This window comes from Nicrophorus vespilloides, unplaced genomic scaffold, assembly GCF_001412225.1.
Source record: "Nicrophorus vespilloides isolate i.1.1-1 unplaced genomic scaffold, Nicve_v1.0, whole genome shotgun sequence".
In the NCBI taxonomy this organism is placed as follows: Eukaryota; Metazoa; Arthropoda; class Insecta; order Coleoptera; family Silphidae; genus Nicrophorus; species Nicrophorus vespilloides.
Window position 1 is genome coordinate 1 of NW_017099951.1, and position 25,773 is coordinate 25,773.

The window sequence follows — 25,773 nt, forward strand, 5'->3', positions numbered from 1 at the left end:
TCGAACGTTCTAATTTCAATTTTTCAACTTTGAACGCGTATTACAGCAATATGGATAAGAGCACAGGAATATATCTATACTTTAGCACATATTTGGAAAATTGCTCACTGCTACTAATATTCGCGCCTCCCCAGGGAGGCGCGCCTCACAGTTTGGAAAACGCTGCAGTAAACGAATCGAATATGAACGGAGAGAGAATCTGAAATACCTGACTCTGCTGGGCCAGCGAACTCTTCTGGTACTCCTCCAATTCAGCGTCTTTGGTGGCGGCGTTCGAGTTCGCTTTAACAACTTTCTCGTAGCAAGTGTTGCAGACGCGCACGTCCTTCTCGAAACCGAGATCCGGCAGCATCACGTTGTTTCCGGTGCAGGAACTGCAGAAAACCTGCCCGCAATTCCGGCAGTGGTGTTTCCTGTTCAACATGTTGAATGCCGTCCTACAACGATGGCAAACCTCGCCGTCCACCCAAGCCGGTGCAGAATTCACGCTGAACATGGCATCAGACTCTTTGACTGCTGGAAATTTGAATCCCTCCGCCTTCATCAGATTCATCGTTTCCTAAAACAACCATATTTCAATATTTTCAGTCCATCCTAATTGTTGGTGTGCACGCACCTTCAACGCTGCGAAACTTTTGTGTTTGCGGAACGCGTAATTCCACGCTTGCAACAGTTCCAGCATTTTCTGCCGCACCGGCTCATGCGGTGTAGTTTTCACCACCTCGTGCAACATCTCGCAGTTCGGTTTGGTGAGCAGCTCCTCATGGAAAACCGCACCTGCAAAATCGCAAAGAGCGTTGAGATCTTGCAATCATTTTCATTCCACACCTCTCATTCTTACCGCAATTCTTGACCATGCTCTCCAAGCATGTGATCGCATACATGGATGTGTTCGGGTTGTTGTGCATCAGTTTCTTCTTCAGGGAAGCGAATACTTGTTTCGGTCTGAAATGCAATCATACAATCGTACATGTACTCAATGCACATTTAAACAATCACTTACTTGACATCGTTCTGTCTTATCTGACTGCACATATCCAGAATAGACTTCCAGTCCTCGTCCATCAGCAGATTGCTGGTGGCTTTGTCTGCAAACAGATAATAGAATCATATACACACAGATTAGTATTTGCTCAGGAGAGAAAGAGTTGGAATTGCTCACCCAGAAGCTTATCGAAATTTGACTTAAACATGTTGGAATGTTCGATTGTTGCGGTCCACCCACGCTCGTTCGCCACTGAAAAAGTAGCCCCAAATTTTAATTAATGAGTCACCAGCAACGATAACACTGGATAACAGCTGATTTTGACAGATGACAACAACAAATACCAACATAAGGATTAGTCATTTATTCCGTCGTCATTCGAAACTCTCTACATTTTAATATAAATTCTAATTATACTTGAGATGTCCGCTTCTTGAAACCGCTCGTTTCCATAAAATTCATAAAAGAGCGCCCGTCCACACCTGCAGCATTAATCAAACTGGACGACGTGTGCAGACAAACTCTTTCGTGTTTCACCAACAACACCACCTAACTGTTGTTAATCAGCACAGCAGCGCCAATTACTGCGCGTCATTGCACTTATGCAAAAAGTGTGCGTCGCTTACGTCTGATGAAAGATGTCGCCAAAACCGCGCGCGCCTTTTGTTTCTCAATTTTCAAAACTGTATGATCACAGCGTAATGATTAGATGGGTGTGAAAACACTATAGACGTGGATTTCGAAACGTGAAATATATTTTTTTTTGTTCCATTTTCTTTTAATATTATTAACCTTTCATGTTTGTTTGTTTTTTTTTTGTTTGTTTGTCGTTTATCTAAAATGATAATACTAATAAATACAATAATGGTAAATTTTACAAAATAAAATTCAAGAGAATATATATATATATGTATGTATATATATATATATACGTGTGTATGTATGTGTGTGTGTGTGTGTTTATGTGTACAATGACGGAAATGTATAAACTTAAAAGAGGAAATAAGAAAGTAAAAGGATTAGAAGGATCGCGGTGGATGAGGGGGGAGGTTGGGGGGGCTGTTGGTTGTATTGAGGGTTGAGTGGTCACCAGAGGATCTAAACAGCTAGCATACAAAATAACCTGTACAAAATATGTCTCTGTGTCTCTTCTCTTTTGTTTTTAAGTTTTCAAGTTTTTTCTTCTCGCACAAATCCAGAATTCACAGTTTCTCTCTCTCTCTCACTGTTCTTCATATGCAAGAAACCATCACCATTCGCGATCGTCGTTCTCTCCTCTTCATTTCATCAATAACTCATCGTCGTCGTCGTCCCTAATTAAATTACAATATTTACAAAATCACTAATACACGTTTGTTCTTGTTGCATTTGAAGAGCACAGGAAAAGTACGCGCGAAATGTTGAGATTCTGCGAGCTTCTCCTTTACATCATACTCTGCCGAACGCGCACACACACTTCATAGTATTCCAAAGGAGCAGTAGCTCGGTGGAAATAAATCGTTGAAGTCGTCATGAATATGAAAAGACATGAACAGATACACACCCAGAGAGAGAGAGAGAAGCAGAAGAAGTCTATGTTCCACAGCAACCTGGCGGATCATTCAGTCTTCATTAATCATCAACTTTTCCGACCGAGATGCTGCACGATGTCAGTCCGCTTAAAACGGCTCTAATATTATAATGTGTACGCGGCGTGTGTGTACATATCTACATACATACAATGTATATTGTTCTTGATTTGGAATCGATGCTTTCAATCTGCAAGGATCCGCTTTTATTTTCGCGGAGAGAAAAAACAAACGTTGGATGAGGATTGACCGGCGCTGGGATGGATAGAGGTGGTGATGGTGTTGAACACGAAAACAAAACTTATGATTCCTTTCTTCTTCATTCACCGTATTTACAATGCGCGGGGTACGCGGGGTTTTGGGGTGGTGGTGGTGGTTGTGGTGACATTTTTGCGGAGATATAGTATTCCAGTTCGAGATTACGTAGAATCACACCCGATGCTCCAAACAGTACGCCTTGTAGTTGTCCTCGTCGAGCTGCCAATTGAGCAGAACGGCACAGCCTAAATGCACGACACTTGGACAGCCTCGACGCAGACAGCAAATGTTCGCCCCTTTCAGATGACACCTGGAACAGCCGACGTTCGAACTCGTCCAGACGGCCTCCTCGAGACCGACGATCTTCGGTCCGACCAGGTAGATGCCGGGCGCCCAAACGACGCAGTCCTCGTGCGCCCATATCTCGTAGCTCTTCTCGTCCATCTGCGTGATGCCGAGCATGTCGCTGCCTGTTCCGAGACCGCCGCCGCCGCCACCGCCTCCAAAACCACCGCCGACGACGTCCTCGTTGTTCTCCGACACCTTCCTGCTTTTCTTCTTGGTCGTTCCCGTCGATGCACCCGCTGCTGCCGTCGACGCCTTGGGGCTCACCAAACCGTCCAATGTCCTGCACACTTTTTTACTTTTGAATTGCTTGTCGTACGGATCCTCCAGTCGCCGCTCGAACTCGGCGCAGTTACTGGTAATAACATACGGACCGAAGAGGTCTCCGGGCGTGTAGAAGCCGACCACTCCCCGACTGAACTCGTTCGAATATGGACCTCGCTTGCAGAAGACGCAGATCCACGTCGCATCCTTCGTCTGCGCGTCGTACTTGTTGCTCAGCGTGCTGCAGTGTAGTCCCTTCGATCGCACCTTGTGCCTGTACTCAGAGTCGTCGTGGAACTTTTTCGACTTGCTTCCACCCTTCCGATCAGACTCGTCCTCGTTTACGGGCGTATTTATCACACTCACACTCAACGGAGAATCGCGTGGACCTCGGATCTGTACGAACGGCCCACGCGACTTGCTGCTCGACGCGTTGCTACCGGAATCGTACGCATAAACATCCTTGATCACCTCGATTTTCGCCTTACCATTAACCTGCGACAACAAACAACAATTAGAGATTAGAATATACGGTTGGGGCGGCGGACGCATTAATAACTCACCTTCTTGGAATTGGTCTTCTTGGGTGTGATTTCTGTTATTTTGTTGGCCAGATTCCTCTTGGGCACCTTTTTCTTCTTGTCCATTCGTTTGCCCGAACTGAGTTTGCGCTTCTTCTGGTTACGCTTCTTGCTACCGCTTGCTGTTACATCACCAGACGTGGAAGTGACGTTGTCGTGGCTGGTCGAGGGCGTTATCGCCAAATTGTTGAGGTCGAAATTGGTGGCTTTCGGGTCGTCCGTAACGACGATTCCGACCGCAGCTGCCGCATTCGTCGATAGAACGGTTTCCGGTCCTTCCGCATCCTCCAAACCGGCAAACATCTCCTGCAACTTATCCTCAACAAAATCCTTTCTGACAACGTCCGTCGTTGGAGTCGTCGTTGCGGTCGAGGAAGTTGTCGTCGTCGTGGTGGTCATCATCATCATCGTTGTTGTTGTTGTCGCCGTCGTCGTGGGTGGTGGAGTTTCCGTTTTCTTCGCTGTCTCCTGCACCATCGCCGCGATCTTGTCTATTGTCTCCGATTCCGATGACGTTTTTCTGCGGGTCTTTCGGGCCACCGGCGACTCGGATTTTCGTCGTTCCGGTATCTTCTTCTCGTTCTCGACATCCTTGGGGGTTTCGGCGATGACCGGTCGTTCTAGTTCTTCTTCAACTGGCGGCGGTAGATCGACCGTTTTGGGCGGAGGCTCTGTCGCCTCTGGTTCCTTGGCGGTCGCCGGTACCCTTATCGTCTTGCTCGGTTTCCTTTTCCGTCGACTCTTGTTCGAGTCCAGACTGTCCTCATTGCTGTACGGTGACACGACCTCGTCCTCGCGTCTGATGCTGCTCGAGTTCGAGTTCTCATCGTGCGAGCTGCTCGCCTGCACTATCACGCTGCTCTGCGCCACCACGCTCTTCTCCTCGGGATGGTGCAGTTGTTGTGGTTGCTGTTGCAGGTGGTGGTGATGATGATGTTGTTGAAGTGGCGGCGACGGTTTCTCAATAGGTTCGACGGGCGCCTGCTGTGGATTGAGTCGCTCCAATATCGAATCGACTCGCTTCGCCTTCTTCGTGGATTTGGGACTCTTCTCCGGCGCGAGACTGGGACTGGCCGATTTCAGGCCTGGACTCGACGACTTCAGTCCCGGGCTGAGCGACTTGAGCTCGTTTCCCTGGATTTCGAGGGCGCTCGCCGCCAGACTGTTGATCTTATTGGTGTCGCGCACGCTGAGGCTGATCGGGGCTGCGGGGATGTCACCGTTCTGGCTGCCGTTGCGCGTCACGCTCAAGTCGACGCCGGGCGAATGACGCGGGAACGGCCTCTCCGACAGCATCTGCTCCAGGTTGAAGATGTGCGACGGTTGGATCGGCGTCTTCAGCGGTTCCGTGGTCGGCGTATGCCACGTCGGTGCCTGGTGCATATGCGGATGCTCATTGGACATGTGAGCATGCTGCGGCTGACTCCTCGGGAAATAGTTCGGTACCTGCGCCACAGCAATAACAGCAAACAGTGATTACAAGACGACAGCAGCAGCAGCAGTAACAATAAATACCTGCAAGTGATTCCACGCGGCATTTCCGCCGGGTGGCGCCTGCCTGTTGTGGGAATGGTGCGGAGGTCCTCCGGACATCTCGAAACCGACGTTCGGTGGAAATCCTCTCTGGTGGATGGATACGAACACTCGCGCGCACCTCTCTCTCGTACTCATGCACACAAACACACACAAGCACGCCCGTTCTCACAAGCTCATCACGGTTATCACAAGAAAATCGAGGCACAGCACACTGTCTGTTCACAATTAGGACAAGTCATTGTGTGAAATTGTTTCGGAGTGGCAGCAAAATCAGACTGGACAAAATCTGTAAAACACAAACAAACGCATCGGATGAGAACAATAACAATCAACTGTAATGTACTAATTGCAAGAGTGCAAATTAAAGGTCAACTCCAAAAATTGTTGACTAAAGAAAAGTGAAATAAGTTTCAAAATAAGGAAACACAAAGTGGCAGAGCAGAGAAAAGGTTATGTACATATGGTCGGTTGACGGATCGAGTGGCACTTTGTAAACAATTAACAAATTAGCGATCGGATAGACTGTGCAACATTCCACGTCCGTTCGTTGGGAATTGGAAGGCAAATTTGAATTAGGCAGTGAGAAACGTACAAGTTGAAGGCCACGGCAAGGGCAGTGCCTGCCGGAACGAAGGGAAAAGTAAATAATTCGAATAGTAATGGTAGGTAGGTAGATAGATAGTACTTACGATGCAAGATGATGATGATGATGATGTCAGGGGGATGAAATGTTTATGTTGATGGTATTGGTAATGCGGATGGCCGTGGTGGTATTATTGTTATTGTTATCGGGGTTACTTCACGTGTTGTTTATGTTGTCAATCGGGAAGGAAGAAGAAAAGTCTTTGGATCTGGCAAAACACTGCTCGACAACACACTTTTTCCTCCTCCTCGTCGTCGTCGTTGTTATCTTTCTTCCACTGCCGATCGGCCACCTTCTTCTGCAACACCTCACCAGGGCGTACCCGAAGACACGGAGCAGCAGATCGCGCACACATTCACACTAGTGGAGGACCGCAGCAACGGCAGTTGCACCTGGTGCGCGGTGCCTCCGTGATGAGATGGGGGGTTTGGTTAATGGATCACAGTGGCACTGACACTGGACGTCGGCACGATACAGGGCGACACACACACACACACGGCACTGCCAACGGAGGGATGTGTGCGGGGTGGAAAGAGGGGAGAGGCGGCGTATATATATGTATATATATATTCGCGAGAGACGCGTTCCAAAAATCGACTCCTCCGTATGATATCCACTCACGATCACGCACTCTCCTTAAAGTTTTTTCGTCCTTCCTTCGTTACACACTTTGTTCTTTATTTCCTTCCTTCCTTCCAATGGTCGCCGCTCTGAAGCCAGCGCCGACAACGACACAATGGCGGACCGGGATTTATATCATTTTTTGACATACGCACTCACGAACACACATGCACAAACTCTTACATACACACGCACACACGAACAGCAGCAATAAAGAAGCGGCCGCCATATTCGAAATGCACGCCGAATGACAGCTGGTGTCATTCGACGGGCGGCGCCCTCTCGCGTCATCGTGCACAAACGGCGACGACAAACGCGCGCATGCGCATCATCCGTGCACATATACAGGGTGAGCCAATAATATTCGAATGGGGCGAAAAAAAGGAAATGTGTCAGTCGAAAATTTAGATTTATTCAATCGTAGAACGAATATATGTGTATATAATTCAAGGAAAAAGAAATAATAATAATCTAAATATTTTAGAAGCTCGTTTTTTCTTTCTCCAGCCTTTTAATTATTAAATATCCTATTCAATTTTTTTTGTATATACATAATACATATACATCATCAGTTTCCATTTATAAAAAAATATTCGTCTCCTAATTTACACACGCTGTACTTAAGAAGAAGTAACTTAAACACACGTCCTCTGACAGCAATAAGCAAAGGAATCGTTCCATCGAATTCCACCCTTAGTTCTCTTTTGTTTGCCAATAATTGTGCAATTCAAATTACCGGCAGGTCCGCAAACAAATATCATAGCCTTCGCGATTCCATTGCGTATTGAAGAAAAACAAAAAAGGACGCCATCTATCAATCATCTTGTTTACAGCATCCGCAACAAAGTGGGACACATCTATACATATCATTAAAAAAAAATCATCTATCACAAAATTACTTTTTTTTTTCAATCATTGTGGTGGCAATATATTCATTTGTTACCTATCACCAATAGGGCGATTGAAATTCTCTTGTTTTTGTTGTTGCTATGGTAGGAGAAAATAAAAACAATTTAATTTCAAATGTAAGGAAACAAAGATATGCATTAATGAGAAAAAAAAAGAGAGAGAAAAGAAAAAAAAACGAATCGAATAATATTTAAATATTAAAATATTTGGCACTAAGTACATATTAATTAATTAAATAATAAAAACTGAGACAAATATTATTAAGAAAAATAAAATAATAAAAAAAAAACAGAAGAAAAGAATAATAATATTAGATATATATATATATAATCTATATACACAATATTTTCTCCTCGACAATCATAACTTTTCTCTTACACGATAATATAATAAAATATATAATATAATATTAAGATATTAAAGACATATATGAGAATATCCATACATGTACACATATATACACATCTATATAAGACAATAATTTAATTTACAGCCATCTTGTTTATGAAATAATTTAGAGAGTAAAAAATAAACGAACGAAATATTTATAATAATAATAATAATAATAAGAATAATAATGAACGGTAGGTTGGCTTTCTGGAACGTCACCTTTTGACGCACATCAATATGACATATGTCAATATGACACATGTCAGGTATGAGGGGAAAATAATGACGCGAATCGGGTCAAAGGGCGCAGCGCTTTCCCGAAGCGGGGGATGAGAGGGGGAAAATGGGAGTAGGCAGAAATATAAAATTTATATATATATATAAAAAAAAAATAATTGAAAATAAAATACATCATCCTAAAAATACACGATAAACTTAATTATATAACACACAATATATAAGGGAAGCGCGGCGTCAAGCTATCACATTTGTTTATAAAAATTTCTTTAAATATATTTTATATTATATATCTATATATATATATGTTTCACTTTCCAAAAATTTTGGAGCGATTTACGTTTTCGTCATCGTGTTACCAACCACCCCCGATCATTATTACCAACACTCGTACAAGCACAAAAGAAAATAAATGATGATGATGATGATGACGATGATAATATAAGGAAACGAGAAACTAAAATCGTAATTCTGTGAGGCGCAACCGAAGTGGATGCACACAAATCAATTGCAATTCAATTTTAAACAAAAAAAAACATATATATTTAGAGAGAGAGAGAGAGAGATCAAAAGAAGAAATCTATAGAGAAAACAAATGAATCAAAGAAATCGTTGAGATTGTCAAGGCAACGAAACAACGAGACGCAAACAAAAAGGGATGCAAATATTGTGTGTGTGTTTGTGGCAAGATTGAGTCGAGTCACGATGTTTAGTTTCTCTCATCTCTTTTACTCTCTCTCTCTCTTCATTGAATTCCAATTTGAAAAGTATTACAAGAAATACCAAAAAAAAAAAAATGAAAACACAAAATTAAGTTTCACAAGAAAAATAAATGAATAGCGAACGCGTGAGATCAAAAAAAAAAAACAAAATATTATTAATAATAATAATTGAAAATAAACTAAACACAGAAAAAAAAAAAAAAAGAAAAGAAAAAACAATACACAAGATTAAAAAATATTACACAATCATTATTAATTATTAACAAAATTTGTACTAATCGCTTTCTCGATATGAATATTACATATACATACATATATAAACTACAACAGACATAAGAATAGAATAAACGTTAATTTAATATACACTTTATTTGTTTGCGTTAACTTTAAAGCCCTAAGAACTGGTGATTAATATTAACTGGGTTTTGTTTTTTTGTTGCTTTCGCTAATTTTTATTTTGTTTCAAGGTTTTTTTTTGGAAGAACGCCGTCGATTGGTTGATATTGCTTTAGAGGGCGGGGGGAGTGGTTTAAGGAGGAGGAGTCAGGTTCGTTTTGGGGGTGGGCGGGTCGTGAAAGGTGGTTTAAGGAAGGGACGGACAGATGGAGCTACACGCAAATGACATTTAGGGCAACAATTCTAGGGCGCGAAAATGCAAATTTTTGCGTCACAAAACTCTATTTGTTTCGATGAATGGATGATATGAAGATGATTCTGCGTTCACGATGAAATAAAAATAAAAGATTAACCCTTCCGTTCCGTTCCGTCGTCGTCGCCGCCGCCTTCGATTCGCACGAGATGAGAAGGAGAAGAGGAAAATTGGAAAACCGCGAAATAGATGAGATGAAGTCGATGATGATCCTTTTCTCACTTTATCTCTCACACACTCTCCCTATATATTATATATAAATATCCCCAATTTCTCTCTCATAACACAGTCGACTCCCCTGCAAATACAACAACAAACAACAATTATATATATATAAAAACAAAAAAATTTAAAACAAAACAATGCAACGATACGAAACAAATAAAACAAAATGAATAGTATATAGACACAACAAACCCAAACTACAACAACCAACTAAAAATGAATGCGTTAACATCTGCACTAATAGCAGCAACAAATAAACACAAAAGACTAAATGATTTCTGGAAAAGAAAAAAAAGCAAATAAAAGACGACGAGAAAAGTGCTATCAAACTTGAGAAGATGGATCAATCGTGCAAAGAGTTAAATGAAAACGAAATGGGAGTTACTTACACGACCGTCGATCGTCACTCACACTCATTCTCTCTTAAAATTATCTCTGTTCACTTCATTTTCATCGAATTTTTATTACCGTTTTTTTAAAAAATACATGCTTATTGTACAATATATTTATATATTATTAAAAAATAGATAGATAGATTGAGAGAGAGAGAGATAGTTAGTAGAAATGGTGATTGTTGGTTGGTTAGCAGTCTCAACTCTTTGTGTCTTTTTCATCCAGAGTGTTTCTATCTATTTTTCGTTTCGTTTGTTCTTGTTTAAACTCATTTGTACTGGGTGGTAGTAGTAGTAGTTAGTGGTGTTCGTTCGTTCATCTCTCGCGCACTTTCCCCAGAGTCCCAAGATATGGAAGAAATTTCTATTTTGCTACAGCACAATTAGTAATAAACAAGGGACGATGATGATGATCCAGCTAGAGAGGAAACAGAGAGAAAGAGAGTGAAGATGGATCAAAGTGAGGTGAGAGACTTATATAGATAGATGGGGAGTGACAGTTGAGACAGGCGAGCGAGTAGGCTGTGGAGGGAGGTAAGTCTCGCCCGTCCGTCCTTTATTTTATGTACATGGGGCAGAGGTGGTGGCTGTGATGATGGTTATTGTTAGGGTTTATGCGGCGAGAAGGTGCTGCGTGGGTTCGTGCGCGCCGCCGCCACCACCTCCACCGCCGAGCTGCGATGCCAATTCGCATTCGGAGAGGAGTCTGTAACCGACACCTCGAGGATCCATCATCGAATCACTTTCCGCCACTGCAGCAGCATGGAAACAAAGAAAACACACAACACAAACATGTTTCATTGAAAAGGATCTTGAAGCCATCGGGCGACGATAGTTGCATACAGAAAAACAACAACAACCACAACGACAAAACCAACCGCCCAACGAAGCAAATTGGGAATAATAGATGGAGAGGATGAGAGAATTTAGTAAGGAAATCGCAGGTTACCAAGAAAGAAAAGAATAAAACAGAAAATAGCATATTCGCGACCTTAAATGTTTAAAAAGTAAACTTGCACGTTTTGTTCCAATTGGAAAAATAAATTAAAATAAATTAATAATTGAATAAACAAACAAATAAAAATCTTCTCTCTTTGAATACTAGAGATGAAAAGGAACAATGGTGTGATGATGCGATGATAAATAGAGATTGTGAATCAAAAACTTTGCATTCCGAGTGTTTCCTCAAATAATATAACATGAAATCAGTGGAGGAGAAACTGTAACAACAGCACCTCGGTGACTGTCTTTCTATCTCTGTACATTAATTTAATTAATCGCGTACGCGTATATCTGTCGTCTGCCTATATGTGTATATACACACAAACACACTCTTAACTCATTCACTCACTCTAATTAAATTGTACTAACTAACTAAAAGTATGCGTTGGTAAATAATTATTAACGTATGTTGTGTAGAACGCCAACAAACGACATGATGTTGTTGTGTGCATCGTTTTGTATCGGTCGTTCGGTTGGTCAGTCAATCATCAATCGATCATCAGTCAGTCAGTTAGTCAGTCGTCGTAGGGTTTGTCTACTACTAAGTGAGAGCACTCACCGCTGTCCCACGCCTCGTCGTCATCGTCGCCGTCGCTGCTGTCACCCTCTGAACTTCCGCTCGGCGAGTCCTGGATCACGTGCTGTCCCATTCCTTCCTGCTGCGCCGGCATCCAAATATTCTTCGACGGTCGCCTGAGCAGCAGCATTATCTGAAAGACACGCAAATTCATCATCAAATTCTTGCTGCAGCAAATACCAAAATCCGAAGGATTCGATCATCATCATCATTATCAATTCATTCTCTCACTCCGTATATTCCGAGCTGACGACAATCAGTCTGGTGAGGAGGACAAGATATACATTTTAGTTTTTAAATTGTGTTTGTCAAATAGATTTTACTGTCGCATCCGATAGATAAGTAATGAGAGAAAGAGAGAGAACTGTGAAGCGTGTCTCTAGATAACTGGATGCGTGTATGAAATAATAATGATATTTTAATCAAATAAGTGAGAAAAATGATGAACGAAAATCTCGTCTGGTGAAAAGTGGAGGGGAAACAAATCGTTTCAAATGATAAGACGGGATTTATCTGCTTGTATAAATAGTGAACGCGCGAGTTACGTCGAGTCACCAAATAGGAGAGTAAGATTTGAAATAAAGAAGTGCACGTTTTGGCGTAGGAAACTCACTTTGAAATCAGCACTAAACGTCTTGTTCTGTTTATCTTTCTTGTTGAGGTTGTCGAGTTCACTTTTGGTCAGGGTGAGGACTAAGGTCTCGCCGGTGTTGCTGCTGCTGCTACAGTTGTTGGAGGCAGACAAAGGCACCTGCGAGTGCAGAATGCCAACGTTCGCTGTTGTCGCTGCTCCACCTCCTCCTCCTCCTCCGTTTTGTCCGCTGTAACCGTTGAGGTCGGAGGAGGCGGCGGCAGCGGCGACATCGGGTGACGTGCAACAGGCCGTCGTCTGGCCGGACCACTCGTCGCGCACGAAGAAGGTGTTGAACCAGAACTGAAACTGCTTCTTCTTGAGCGGCGATTTACTGTAGAGTTCGATTTTGATGTCACCGGTTATAGGCACGCACGCGTCCACTTTGAGCGTCAAACACTTCACGTCACCTTTGCGCACCTCCTGCACGATGCTCTTGCACTTCTTCTTAAAGTTCGCCGACGAGATGGTGAAGTAGAGGCTGCCGCCTTGCGCGCTCGTCAGCGTCGGCGGCGGCTCCAGCTTCAGTTCGGTCACGTACAGGCTGACCGAACTGTAGACGAGGTGCTCACGGATCATGCTCTCGTAGTACCGGATGTACCGCACCTGGCTCGGTATCGTCACGCCCTTCTTGTCCTGCGTCCTCGTGTTTCCGTAGAAGCTGAGCGCGTCGTCGGCCGTCTCGTAGATCTGGCTGTGCAGCAGGTAGCAGCAGATCATCGTGCCGGTGCGGCCCTTTCCTGCCTTGCAGTGAACAGCCGCGACGTTCTCGGAGTTTGCCGTCAGCCATTCGTGGACGTCCACGCAGAACGGTCGGATCAGGTCGATCTTGGGCGGATTGTGATCGTCGAACGGGAACATCTTTACTCGATTGTGAAATTTGGTGGCATCGTACGACCTCTCCGAGCACAGATTATAGATTTTATAGTGGTCCTTGTGCTTGGAGTCGAGCAGCTTGACGACGTCGTCTATGTGATTCCGGATCACTTTGCCCTCGATATTGGACGCCGGGTAACCCATGGCAATAATATTGTGTCGAATATCTGAGAGAAGAAAGAAAGAGATATTAACAAATGTGTAACGTAACACACTCATCTACTTACATGTCAGATCCAGGTCGAAACCGTCCTGTTTGTAGCGGTTCCTCTTCTTGCTGATCAGACCCTTGATCGAATTGGAGAACATCATGTTGTTAAAGTTGGCCATCGTCGACGTGGTGAGCACCGCGTTCTTAACCTCTTCCTCCACCACCACCACCTCCTCTTTCTCCTTGCGGTAACGATTCTGAGGATGTTGATGGAGCGTCACTCCTCCACGGTGCCGCTTCCCATTCAAGCTACCGGTGCTATCACTGGCCGTCAATAGTTGCGCCGAATTCGCACCGCCGCATAACTTTGCGCTTCGTCGTTTCTCTGCAAAATATACATTTTAAAATTAGTAAATTCATCATCATCGTCACAGATACGAAAGATACACATCGTTGATGACATAATTAAATGAAACCGCAACCGTTTCCCGATCACCCATCACACTCTTTCCTACTAAACAACGAACATGATGATGACGACGTCGACGTCTTTTCATATCTTTTTTTTTTGTTTCCTCCTGCTTTTAATAATGGGGGAAACGAGGAGTGCGTGTGGCTAGCTCAAGGCCGCACGAATCACCGTACAGAAAAGCGCGAGGGTCACGGATTCGATACGTCACGTCGAAACTCCAAATACCATCATCGGATCTAGAGTGCATGGTGATTAAATAACGCAATCCGGGAGGCTACGTCTGTGTATATGTGTGTGTGTGTAAGAGAGAGAGAGAGAAAAATCTAAATCAATTGTTTCGCACACACGCATTCGTTCGCGTATCCGAAAAATACACCATACAAAATAGATATGGATGGGATGCAGGAAACAATGTAACATTTCGATCAGTAAATTTGAAATAAACGATCGCATTGGTGATGCAATTTCTTTGGGATGAGTCAGTCAGGAGGTATCAATCAAATCAGATGATGCGCGAACCTTGACTAAAGATCATTAAAAAAATGTTCGTCTCATTTTCGTCAGTTTCTGGGAATAGTCCAAATGTATCTAAGCATCAGATTGCTATTAGGAACAATATAATTAGGAATAAAACCTATTATGATTTTGTTATAAAATTGATTTAACTGAGCTTGTCAAATTGCTAACATCGATTACATTTTGATATTGGATTAGTGATTATATATTGGTGGTGGATACATACTGAAGAAACACAGATGAAGCACATCCAAGAAAACGTCCATAGTTTTGATTGATGTTAAGAGAACAAGTCTTCACATTGAAATGAACTATTATAATGTTTGATTGCTTTTGAATTGAAATGCAGAAACCAATAATTGAAAGGTAGACAAATAATGAATCATTGATTGTGAAAACATGACGAAGAAATAACAGAGATAGTTAAAAGTATGAATAATGCTTGTTATAGCTTGATATGGAATTGGAGATGGTGGTATTGGTAGTTAGTTAGTAGTAATGTGTATCAAGATACCTGTAATTGGGGCAGCCGCTGCTTTGCAACTGAGACACAAACCCATAAAAAGGTTCACTGCACCGCAACAGTAAATGGGCTGATGCCTGTCTTGTGATGATGATGATGACTCCTGTCGGTGCAAAGCATTTGGTCCTCCCAACACACTCTGAGTAATATAGAGATGAAGATGAGGATGAAGTGATCACTACTATTGTTAAGTTACTGTGCCTGTTCCAAATTCCCTCGAGGAACAGTTTCTTTTTATATATATGTATGTATATGAACACACACACACTCACGTATTATATACACGACCAGTCAGCAGACACTCATACAGTATGTACGAATGATGGAAGAGACGAGTTTCTTGTTGCTGGCCGCGCGTTGTTGCTGTAGCCGTTTGTTGGCCGGCGTCGACGTCGAAGCTCACCGATGTGTCCAGCGCTCCTACGGGGTGGCTGCCACTGCTGCTGCCGCTGCTTGCTCTTCCTTCCTTCTACTCCTACTCCACTTCTTCCTATCTATCTCGTCGTCCGTACACTGACTATCTGCTGCTCTCGTGTGCTCCTTCTTGCTCGCTCTCGTACTCACTTATCTCCTTCTCCTTCTCGCACACACTCACACACTTAAACACGCAACGCTTGCTCCTCTTGTCCTGTACGAACTCTCGCTCACTCTCTCAGACGCACTAGTGTCTGGCGCACGGCGTAGGCGCTCCTGCCTTCTCCTTTTTCAACCCTTTTCTCGTCGTCGCCACCACCGATGTTCTCCTCTCCGATCTGGCAGTGCTCGCCCTTGATCATATCCTGTCGTCCAGCCACCACCAACACCACCACGGAAACGACGATATCCGGGGGGGCCGTGCACCGTCCGTTTGGATGCTGTTGCTGCTCCTTTTACCTTGTTTCTTGGCCGCCTCCGACGATGCCTCCGCCGTCAGGATACGCGGTCTTCTTCTCTTTCGCTTGCTCCCCTTAGCACTCCTCCTCTTATTCTCTTCACTTGCAAGTACTCCACCGTCTCCTCCTCCACCTCCTCCACAATTCTATGCAAATCCCAAGAACATAATCAGAAACCTCACTATCACCGCCACCACTAACACTCTCTTCTTATTGCTCCCTTGCCACCAACTCTATATTGCATCTGCTGCTGCTGCTGCTGCTACTGTTGGTTCGTTTTCGACACAAGCTCGCACCACAACTGAGAGAGCGCCCTACTTTACACACACACACTGGCGTTACAGGCGACTACGTTACCGGCCGCACGCACACTCGCCGCCCCGGCGCCAAATTCGAAATACTCGGAAACGGGCGCTCGTTCGATCCACCACCTGAGCAAGGTACGCGCCACCACCCCCCCGATCTTATCAGAACTTTTACGCCGATAATCAGAAAAGGAAATCGCTTCGACCCTGCGATTCAACACCAATCGCACATAACCTGACAGCTGTCATTATAACCTACAAAACGGGGGGGACATAATCGGTGCGCAAAAAATGACATATTGTGTAGCTGCATATGTAAACACACCAGTCGTGCCAACTTGTAACAATAGAAAAACAAATGTAAACCAGCGTTTCTCAAACCAATATGGAAATTGGAAGGATGATATCGAAATATGTTAAAATTGTTGAATAATAGAAATAATATATATTTAAATATATAAAATGGTCAGCAACAGGAACGAATGTAGAAGATTTATGTAATTTTGAGAAGGATTTTGCCGATGTTGCTGCGTCTCTCGAGCACGGCGATTGCATCCAAGTAGGACTCGAGCGAATCCCAAATGGAATGGATGACCGGATTAATGATGCCGTCACGCAACCAGTCGATCACTGTCTGCAACACTTCCTCGAGCAACTCTTTCCTGTTGTCGCACAGCACGCCCAGATGGAAACCGGAGACGATGCGATTGGTGAGAATCAAATCGACGGGATTGATCAGACCGACCGGTCTGTCGATCGCTTCCCGAGCGATCGACGATTTAGCACCCAAGATGATCATCCGACCTAACGGTCTCAGTTGGCTCATGAGGAAATCCTTGACGTCCCCGGATTCCGTCTCCAGAACAATGTCCAGACCACCAGGACACATGGCGCAGAATCCATCGATCAGATCTTCGGTGACCATTACATTGGAAAGGCCGTACCGGTCGTGCAGATACTGAAATTTGCTGGGGGAGGCCGTCCCGTAGATGGTCACGTCCTTGAATCGCTGGCAGATCTGTACGGCGGCCAATCCGAATCCACCTAAAACAACGAAGCAGAAAGGATGAACGTCATCACGGACGAATCACGGATGGGATGTATGTAGTGATTAGTGCACCGGCAAGCGAATGAATGAAGACGCTCTTTCCGTCTGTAAGGTTTCCGATTTCGAGTAGACACAGATAGGCCGATACATAGTTGATGAAGAGGCAGGCGCCTTCCTCGAAGCTAATGTCGCGCGGTATCTTGAAGCAGTTTATCTCGTCGACTCTCACTTGCTCGCTATACATTCCGCCCATGTAGTTGTAGCAGATCACCTTATCGCCGACCTAACGATGAGAACAAACAATCGGTAAACACAACAATCATCGTATCACTCACCCGAAACTTGTCGGATCTGTAACCGATGGCGGTGACGATACCGCAACACTCCAATCCCATGGTGAATGGTAAAGGGAGCGAGAGGAATCCGCTCCTCTGATAAATATCGGCAAAGTTTATACCGCATGTGTGCACCTGCACTTCGATCAGACCATCGAGTGGGCGCATTTCCGTCATTCTCGTCTCAACCATTTCCGGTGCACCGCTGTATCCGGTCAACACCACAGATTTCGTTCTTTTCAAACTCATCTTCTTCTTTATGTGTATAATCTGCAACAACAATAACAACAAACTTTTCAAGGTCGCTCTTGCTCCTCGTGGCTCGCGACAAAAATGAAATTGAACAAACAAAACATAGAGCTCTACACTAACAGGAGACTTTATGAAACTTGTTTTTTTGCTGAATTTACCTTTTCGATCGATTTCTGCTGATTAACACATTAAAACAAACAAATGAACTTCGCACATGGGATCGAAAGCCAATGAAAGCATCGATATTGGATGTTGTGTCAACAAGACGTACTTAAGAAATGAAGAATAAAAGAGAATCGTAATCATGGAATTTTTGTTGGAGCGCATTGTACTTCGTCAAATATTTAATTAGTCTCCAAAAATTTGTAACGGTAATCATACGATGTTGATTTTAATGTCTAAGTTTAGAATGGACGGACGAGCGTTTGAAATAATATTTTTTAAATTTTTTTTTTTCGAAAATTGGCGGCCATTCTTGTTTAGGGAATATTCGATTAATAATGTTGGCAGTATTTTTAGCGGTAAGATTTTCAAACTAGCATGTTAGGTTATGTTATGGTGTGTCAACAGGTGATTAAACTCTCATCAGGGAATGTTTTTTGTAATATATAAAAATCCCGTCCGTCCTCTCCTCATTCCCTTTATAAAATTGTCCTGACGTGTCGTGTCGTTGAATATCGAAGATATATATATAATACATTATTATGGATAACGAGAGCGTTCTTGCTTGCCCGGTGAACGTGGAGTGGTGCGACCCCCATGGTGTAGTCATCAGAAAGATGGCTCACAAGAAGGCCCAGCTGAAACTGATCCGCAACGAATTGAGAAAGATATACATTGAGATTGGTGCGGAGAAGATGGCCCCCGTTAAGCTGGAGCTGAAAGGTATTGCAGTGCACAAGAAGTTCATGGCCGAGGGAAAGGCCTCCATCAAGTTCCAGGAGAGCAGGTGCACCATTTACATTTCAAACGCGCCCCCATCGCAGCTCACAAGTAAGTCGAATTCCCTTTTACTTTGTGCTCTTGCAAAGCTATGATTAATTGTGTGTGTTTATGTTTTAGATTTTTTGAGGACAATGTTCATCAAGATGACAGGACAAAATGTAGGGACTGCGGCTAATAATAAAACGAATCCCTCTTTGAGGACGCAACTGCTCTCTAATAAACCCAAGCAATATCAAGAGATCAGTCCGGTGACAACAGCGGATGTTGACAAATTGAAGAAGCCGAGGGCGACGGATACGACGCCTTCTCCTCTAAGCAGAAAAAGGAAACTGACGGAGGGCGGAGATGGTCCAGCGGCAAAGAAGCCACCGACGCCGCTGTTTGATCAACCATTGACGATCGAGCAGAGAGACGTACTTGATGCATGTCTGTCTGGACAGAACTTGTTTTTCACGGGGAGCGCCGGCACCGGGAAAAGTTATCTACTGAGGAAGATAATTGGAGCGTTACCTCCGGATGTTACGGTGGCGACGGCGTCGACGGGGGTGGCAGCCTGTCACATTGGCGGCACAACGCTGCATCAGTTCGCTGGGATCGGCTCCAGCGATGGGAGTTTGGAGAGAGCCAAGGAGGTTGCAAACAGACCCCCGACCTCGTCCAACTGGAGGAGATGCAAGCATCTGATCATCGACGAAATATCGATGATAGACGGAGATTATTTTGAGGTAAAACGAATGATCGAGAAGAGAATGTGAGATACTGAAGATATTGTTTGTTTGTTTGCAGAAAATTGAAGCGGTCGCTCGACACGTGCGAAAGAACGATAAACCGTTCGGGGGAATTCAGCTGATTTTGTGCGGTGATTTCCTGCAACTTCCGCCGGTGGTGAAGACGAAGGAGAACAAGAAGCGTTTCTGCTTCCAGACGAAAGCGTGGAAGGAGTGCGTGAATCAAACGTTCGAGCTGAAGCAGGTGCACAGGCAGAGCGATTGCAAGTTCATCGATATACTGAATAAACTGCGAATAGGTGAGGTGTCCGATGAAGTTGTCGAGACGTTGGCGAGGACCTCCAAGCAGCGGATCGAGAAGGACGGCATCCTCGCGACAAGACTCTGCTCGCACATGGCCGACGCAAATATGATTAACGAGTCGAAAATCAAGAATCTACCAGGTAATGTTTACAAAACTTGCGACTTGGAACAATAACGTAATATAATATGTTGGATTTAAAGGTGAGGCGAAATTGTACGACGCACAGGACAGCGACAACTATTTAACGAAGCAGCTGGACCAGCAGACGCCGGTGCCAGGAAAGCTGCAGCTGAAGGTGGACGCTCAGGTGATGCTGCTGAAGAACGTGAACGTGTCGGCGGGGCTCGTGAACGGCGCCAGGGGTGTGGTGACCGGTTTCCGCGACGGCCTTCCGGTGGTTCGCTTCCGGAACAATCGTGAGTACGTGGCGAAGCATGAACGCTGGATGATAAAGATGGCAGGCGGCGCTATCGTCTCGCGACGTCAGATCCCATTGAAACTCGCTTGGGCCTTCTCCATTCACAAATCTCAAGGTCTGACCCTCGATTGCGTCGAGATGTCTCTGGCGAAGGTGTTCGAGGCGGGACAGGCGTACGTCGCCCTCTCTCGTGCACAGAGTCTGGAGACTCTGCGCGTCCTCGACTTCAAGGCGTCACAGGTGTGGGCGAACCCCGACGTCCTTGCCTTCCACAAGCAGATGAGAGTAACCATGAGTTCGCAGATGTTGATACCGCTCGGCGCCGGCAGAAAGGCAACAGGTGAACGGAAGAAAACCGTCAACAAGAAACTCTTCTCCAACAAACCACTAGTCAGTATAACGTAATTCTCATCATCGAGCAACCATCGAATTAGTTAAATTTTACTATAATTTTAAGTTTTATAGCTAGATCTATCTTTTTTTATTTAAGTATATATAATTTTATTTCCTCACTTCCAATCACGGGAGATGCATTGACTGCGCTCTCTCTTTTATCCGTTCGACAACATTTCATTGAGCAATAGCAGATGTCATCTGTGATATTATTACATAACAGTATTTGTAAAGAAGACCAACATATATATATTATTTTTGCTTATATACTCGACTCTTTTAGTGTATACAATTTTTATAAATAAAATTACTTTTCTAAATTCTCCGACTGTTTCGAAAGCGCAGCAATAAATAGAAGATATTATTTGGCAGCGGTGATGTGATGATGTTGTATAAACTGACTGACCTGGAAAGCGTATACAAACTGAGGAGGATGAGAGTGACAAGCTCAGAGGGATACGTTAATCTCGACCGGGGGGATGAAACGCCACACGTGACCGGAAATGGAGGCGGTGGCGGAAACGCACTCGGGAGCGGCCACCTGGATGTCCATCTTGTATTGACCGGGTGTGAAAAAGAGAACATTGCAATTGTGCTCGGCCGAAGTCTGGGGCTCCAACGTAGGCACCAGAACCCTGCAGAAGATAGATAGAACAAGGTTGAACGTCGGAATTGATAAACGAAACGAATTCGCAATTGATTCTGTACCTGGAGAGACCGGTTGTAGCTAATCTGTTCTCCAGACGATAATTGCACACGCCGTTCTGGTGATCTTGGTAAAACTGCACGGACATACTGAGATGCCTGAGAGCCTTCTCCAAGCTGTTGCCTATTTTTACGGACACCTCTAGACAATCTCCAGCTTCGCAGCTCAGAGCCTCCTGCGGTTTCACCGCGTCCCCATTTATTGAGACATCTGAAACACATGAAACTATGAACACTCGGTGGGTTGATTGTATGATTGTACTCTGTACCCCAGTTTAAAGGAGACATTCGGACGATGTCCAACATGTTCGGTGTGAGTGTGATGCCTTTCAGGGTTGCTTTGCCGTTGGTATCTATCGCGGACAGTTGCCATCGAAGATCCACCAGATTGGCAATATGATCGGAGCAAATCTTGTCGAGGTCGAGACGCTCGTCGATGCCGTTCTCCATGTACAGCTTCGTCAATTTGGACAGCGGACACCGGTCGACGGGCACGGGGATGCGACAGGACTCGTGACCCTCGATCAGCATGTGCTTGCTGCTGGTGTAGTGCAGTTCCATCTCTTGCGAAGTCAGATTCGCAATGTCCAGAACCAAGTAAAATTGCGACGATCTGCAATCGTTACATTGTCTTTCAGTCTTTCACATTTTGATTGCGAACTACTCACGTTTCTGCCGGTAAGACGTCCCAGTTGGTGACTTGCAGCGAGGGCATCATCTCCAGCGTGATGAAGACAGAACAGGAGCGACAGTAACCGGCCAGCAAACCTGTCCCGCCGCTATATCTGAATTGCAGCTGTCCTTCCACCACCGAGGAAGCGGCGTGCTGAGGCAGTGCCAGAACACCTGGTGATCTGCAGCCTTGCGTTGTCATGCTGGATTGGCCAGAGTTCGAAGAGCGGAAGCTCGAATTCAAGTCGTTTCGCCTCGAATGGAAGCTTCCGCCCATCGTGCTCTGATGGGAGATGGGAGAGTTCAAACGCGAAGGCAGAGAACTTGGACCTGCGGACATCGACAATGAGATGCTGCCCGCGTGAGAGCTGCCGAAAACACCGCTGCTCAACTCGGGCCCGGAGAAACCACTCGCCAAGAAGTTGGCTGCCGAATAGAGACGAACGTTGATCGTTGCAGACGAGTTCGGTACGATCGGTAGCTGCTTCTGTATTTCTTCAGCATCCCAGCTGAATATTTGTTCCTGCAAATTGGGCTCGAGTATGCTCTGGATGGACACCTCGAGCATCTCTATCGCCACCTGGCTCGTGTTCGTCAGAGTTATAATGCACTCGGTGCTCTCGCCGTTATACAGGCTGATGCTCGCCGAAGTCACCACGTTCTCGAAGTTCTGGAACGTGGAGAAGGTCGCGCTCTGCGGCAGCGAAGTCTTCACTTCCATCACCGGTAAACTGGGAATCACCTACGATAATTGAAGATTGTTTGTCATGTACGAATCAAATATTATATATATACCTCGATGCTGTAGTGCGGAAGGAAATTCTTCATGAATCTCAAACGACAGTTGGATTTTACGCCCAGTGTGTGAGTGCTGTATCCTAAAAGCTCCAATTCGCCGCTCTCTTTCGGCGTTCCGTTCAGTGTTAGCGAAGTCGGCGTCTCGGAAGGTAGAATCACAGTTTCGGGGATGGACTCGAAGACGACGCCGGCCGTCAGCAGACGCATGTTGGAGACTTTCAGCTCGAACGGTAACGGGTTCACCAGCTTCAGCGTCACTTCGCACAGATCGTTTTCGACCCAGAGGAAATCTGGAATTACCCTTTACATCTATACTGTATCATTAATTGGATGTATATCATTCATACCCATTTTGCTTTGTGGCTTGTTACTCTTTCTCTCCAGACTGCCAAAGTTGATGGGAGTGAAGAGGAACGGTCCGATGTCCTGCTTGGCCATTTGTATCTTCCTGGGTTGTAGATGCGGCTGGAGGTTTTTAAGCGTGAAGCCCGAGCAGACGGGGATGTTGCTCAGATTAGCTGGTGGAATGACTACGCCGTTGTCGAGGACCAGCGGCACCGGTGCTCCTTCGCACTGCGCCGACAGCGATTGCAGCTGAATGGCCAACTCCTTCTGGTCGGTCGGAGTCAGGTGATCCCACATGGTCTGCAGCATGAACGTCTGATGTCTGGTGGCTAATGCCGAATGTCCCATACGCTTGGCGGCCACCACCAGTTCGGTCAACAGATGTATCTGCAAGCTGGGCCAACCCATCTGATGCGGACTGGTGCACATCTCGGTGGGATCGAGGCTGAGTTTGTGTCCGGGGAAGCTCTGCAGCATCAGATTGTAGCACTGCGACCAATTGGGTGTCGGATTCTGGGCGGACACGTAACGGCTCGCTGCTAAACGGTGACAGAAGGCCGCCTTCCTCGCAAATCCAATCTGCGTGTACAGATCGGAGAGCATCTCGAATCGCTGCGTCTTCTCCTGCTCCGACAGCGTGATGTTGATGAAGACGACGTTCTGGAGGAAGCTGGCCGCTTGAAGTGAATAGTTCTGATCGACGGAGATGCGCGCCGCTTTGAAGCTGGCCTCTGTTTCTATGATACCCGCATTCTGATACTTGCTGTAGTGGATGATGGCCTCCCTGTATCGCTTAGGGATGTCTTCGGGCGTCAGAATGTTGAGAACGTCCTTCTTGGGATTCGTCAAATCTGGATTGGTTGTCGTCGAGATCGAGGTCCTCTTGGGGGATCCTTCCTGAAGACTAGCGTTTCGATGGAGTGGAAGCGTCCTCTGGATATTGGGATAGAGGATAAGCGCAGAGGCGGCGCACAATCCCTCGTAGGCTGCGCCCAACCAGAGCCAATCGTTGACCGATTTCAATATTTCGGCGGCATTGCTGTAATACGTTAGACTCTCTGGAAGTAGACCAGCCTGCAAGCAGAGATCCCCCAAGTGTTTCGTGACGCGGCCCGTGCATCTTTTCTTGTTGTTCCTGGACTCCATGTCCAAGCCGACGAAATCCTTCTTCTCGAACGGCGCCAGCAGCAACGAAACTCGCTCCAATTTCTCCCTGGACTTTTCCAAACGCTTCGACTCCAACACCCAGAACAAGGAATTCACGTACTCGGTGAGCTGCTGCTCCAGATCATCGCAGGCCTCGGTTTCCGCATAAAACAGAGCTCTAGATTTGAAATTGGATGGCGTCGTAAACTTGCTGTCCGGCGTCTTCTCCTCGCGCAACTTCTCCAACAGTTTCTCCACTTTCTCCTTGCGTGCATCCTCTGCGCTCTTCTCCACCGAAGACCTATCGTCCGTGGAAGATGAACTTTTTAGATTATCACCTGACGACGAATCGTAAGGGCTAGAATCGTCGTCTTTGATCACATCGCTATCCGGTGAACTCTTGTTGCTCTCATCCGCAGACGTCTCGCCAGGACTCTGGACCTCGTTTGGCTTCAACAGAATACATCGAGAATCGTACAATGTGCTCGTGTATTTCACCTTCAAACTCTCGTGCACACGGCAAATCTCGTTCAATTCCAGCTGCGAATCGTACTTCCCTATGGAAATCAATCCCAGAAGTCGTCTGTGCGTCTACAACAACATATAAAAAACGAACCATAACGAACGAACGGAATACATCTTGTACTGAATTCTCACTTGAAAATCACCCCAATCATTATTTTCCACTGGATATTCCTTCACATATCGCACATAGATGTTCCTGACCTGCCCGGAGCTATCAGTGATCTTCACTGTAGACAACTTGCTGATCCTGTCGTAGAACTTGTTGTAAGTCTTGGGCTTCAGCTGCGACCCAATATGCCTGATAAGGATGAGGAGTGCAGCGTGGTCGTGCGAGTACTGCTCGTAGTCCGGATGCGACATGTTCGGCTCTGTCGTGGAACTGGACAAGATGTAGCTAACCGAGGAGCGCATTGAAGTTTAATTCTCGCATATCTCTGCAAAACGGTGAAATCCAAGCACCATTAGAAAACAACAATTCATATCTCGGACTGAGAATACTTACATTTATTAAAACAAGCAAGTATTTCACGAAAAAACAACACCTTTGCTTATTGTTTTCTCATCAAGGAAACACAATCAGGGCAGCCACCCACTCAGAGACACATCAGCTGATCGTGCAATTAGTGGTGCAGGTCAAGATTTTATCATTATTCAACAATATATGCAATTTGGATGGATAAAAATCATATACTACAATAACCTATTGAGAAACACCTTTTTTTTGTACTTGCAAATGTAAAAACAGTCAATTTTCAAATGGCCTAAATCTGCACGTTAGTAGGAATTATGATAAGTATTAGTTTAGAATATGAATGATGTTTAATATGAAGAATGAATTAAACGTGATTCTTATAAATAGGCAGTACATACAAAATTTCGATAAAGTTCGTTGGAGAGACACTGGTCTTT

General features: G+C 45.0%; 5 protein-coding genes across 5 annotated transcripts; 1 reads left to right on the top strand and 4 right to left on the bottom strand.

Moving 5' to 3' along the window:
* Window positions 1–208: 208 nt before the first annotated feature.
* LOC108566279 (phosphatidylinositol 3,4,5-trisphosphate 3-phosphatase and dual-specificity protein phosphatase PTEN) lies at window positions 209–15,539 on the bottom strand (the record flags this gene model as incomplete). The annotated part of the gene is made up of 9 exons (XM_017926087.1): window positions 15,477–15,539; window positions 13,639–13,947; window positions 12,518–13,578; window positions 11,887–12,037; window positions 1,163–1,237; window positions 1,004–1,088; window positions 842–945; window positions 617–777; window positions 209–559 (listed from the first exon to the last, which is right to left on the bottom strand). Coding segments are annotated over exons 2-9 (2,091 nt in total), but the record flags the coding sequence as incomplete, so codon positions are not given.
* Window positions 1,922–5,713, bottom strand: LOC108566288 (uncharacterized protein CG5098). Its single transcript, XM_017926100.1, has 3 exons — window positions 5,517–5,713; window positions 3,984–5,447; window positions 1,922–3,915 (listed from the first exon to the last, which is right to left on the bottom strand). The coding sequence occupies exons 1-3, from the start codon at window positions 5,670–5,672 to the stop codon at window positions 2,983–2,985; spliced, it is 2,553 nt and encodes an 850-aa protein (XP_017781589.1). The 5' UTR covers window positions 5,673–5,713; the 3' UTR covers window positions 1,922–2,982.
* Window positions 15,540–16,713: 1,174 nt separating the features above from the next.
* On the bottom strand, window positions 16,714–18,160 carry LOC108566292 (synaptic vesicle membrane protein VAT-1 homolog). The gene is made up of 4 exons (XM_017926103.1): window positions 18,044–18,160; window positions 17,634–17,903; window positions 17,371–17,581; window positions 16,714–17,294 (listed from the first exon to the last, which is right to left on the bottom strand). The coding sequence occupies exons 2-4, from the start codon at window positions 17,880–17,882 to the stop codon at window positions 16,744–16,746; spliced, it is 1,011 nt and encodes a 336-aa protein (XP_017781592.1). The 5' UTR covers window positions 17,883–17,903; window positions 18,044–18,160; the 3' UTR covers window positions 16,714–16,743.
* A 134-nt stretch (window positions 18,161–18,294) lies between these two features.
* Window positions 18,295–20,851, top strand: LOC108566291 (ATP-dependent DNA helicase PIF1). Its single transcript, XM_017926102.1, has 4 exons — window positions 18,295–18,878; window positions 18,948–19,555; window positions 19,617–20,001; window positions 20,063–20,851. Exons 1-4 carry the CDS (start codon window positions 18,590–18,592, stop codon window positions 20,683–20,685), a joined length of 1,905 nt encoding a protein of 634 aa, XP_017781591.1. The 5' UTR covers window positions 18,295–18,589; the 3' UTR covers window positions 20,686–20,851.
* A 138-nt stretch (window positions 20,852–20,989) lies between these two features.
* LOC108566289 (protein brunelleschi) lies at window positions 20,990–25,662 on the bottom strand. Its single transcript, XM_017926101.1, has 8 exons — window positions 25,367–25,662; window positions 24,997–25,298; window positions 23,196–24,930; window positions 22,846–23,138; window positions 22,047–22,792; window positions 21,648–21,991; window positions 21,382–21,589; window positions 20,990–21,308 (listed from the first exon to the last, which is right to left on the bottom strand). Exons 2-8 carry the CDS (start codon window positions 25,273–25,275, stop codon window positions 21,122–21,124), a joined length of 3,792 nt encoding a protein of 1,263 aa, XP_017781590.1. The 5' UTR covers window positions 25,276–25,298; window positions 25,367–25,662; the 3' UTR covers window positions 20,990–21,121.
* Between the last annotated feature and the right edge of the window lie 111 nt (window positions 25,663–25,773).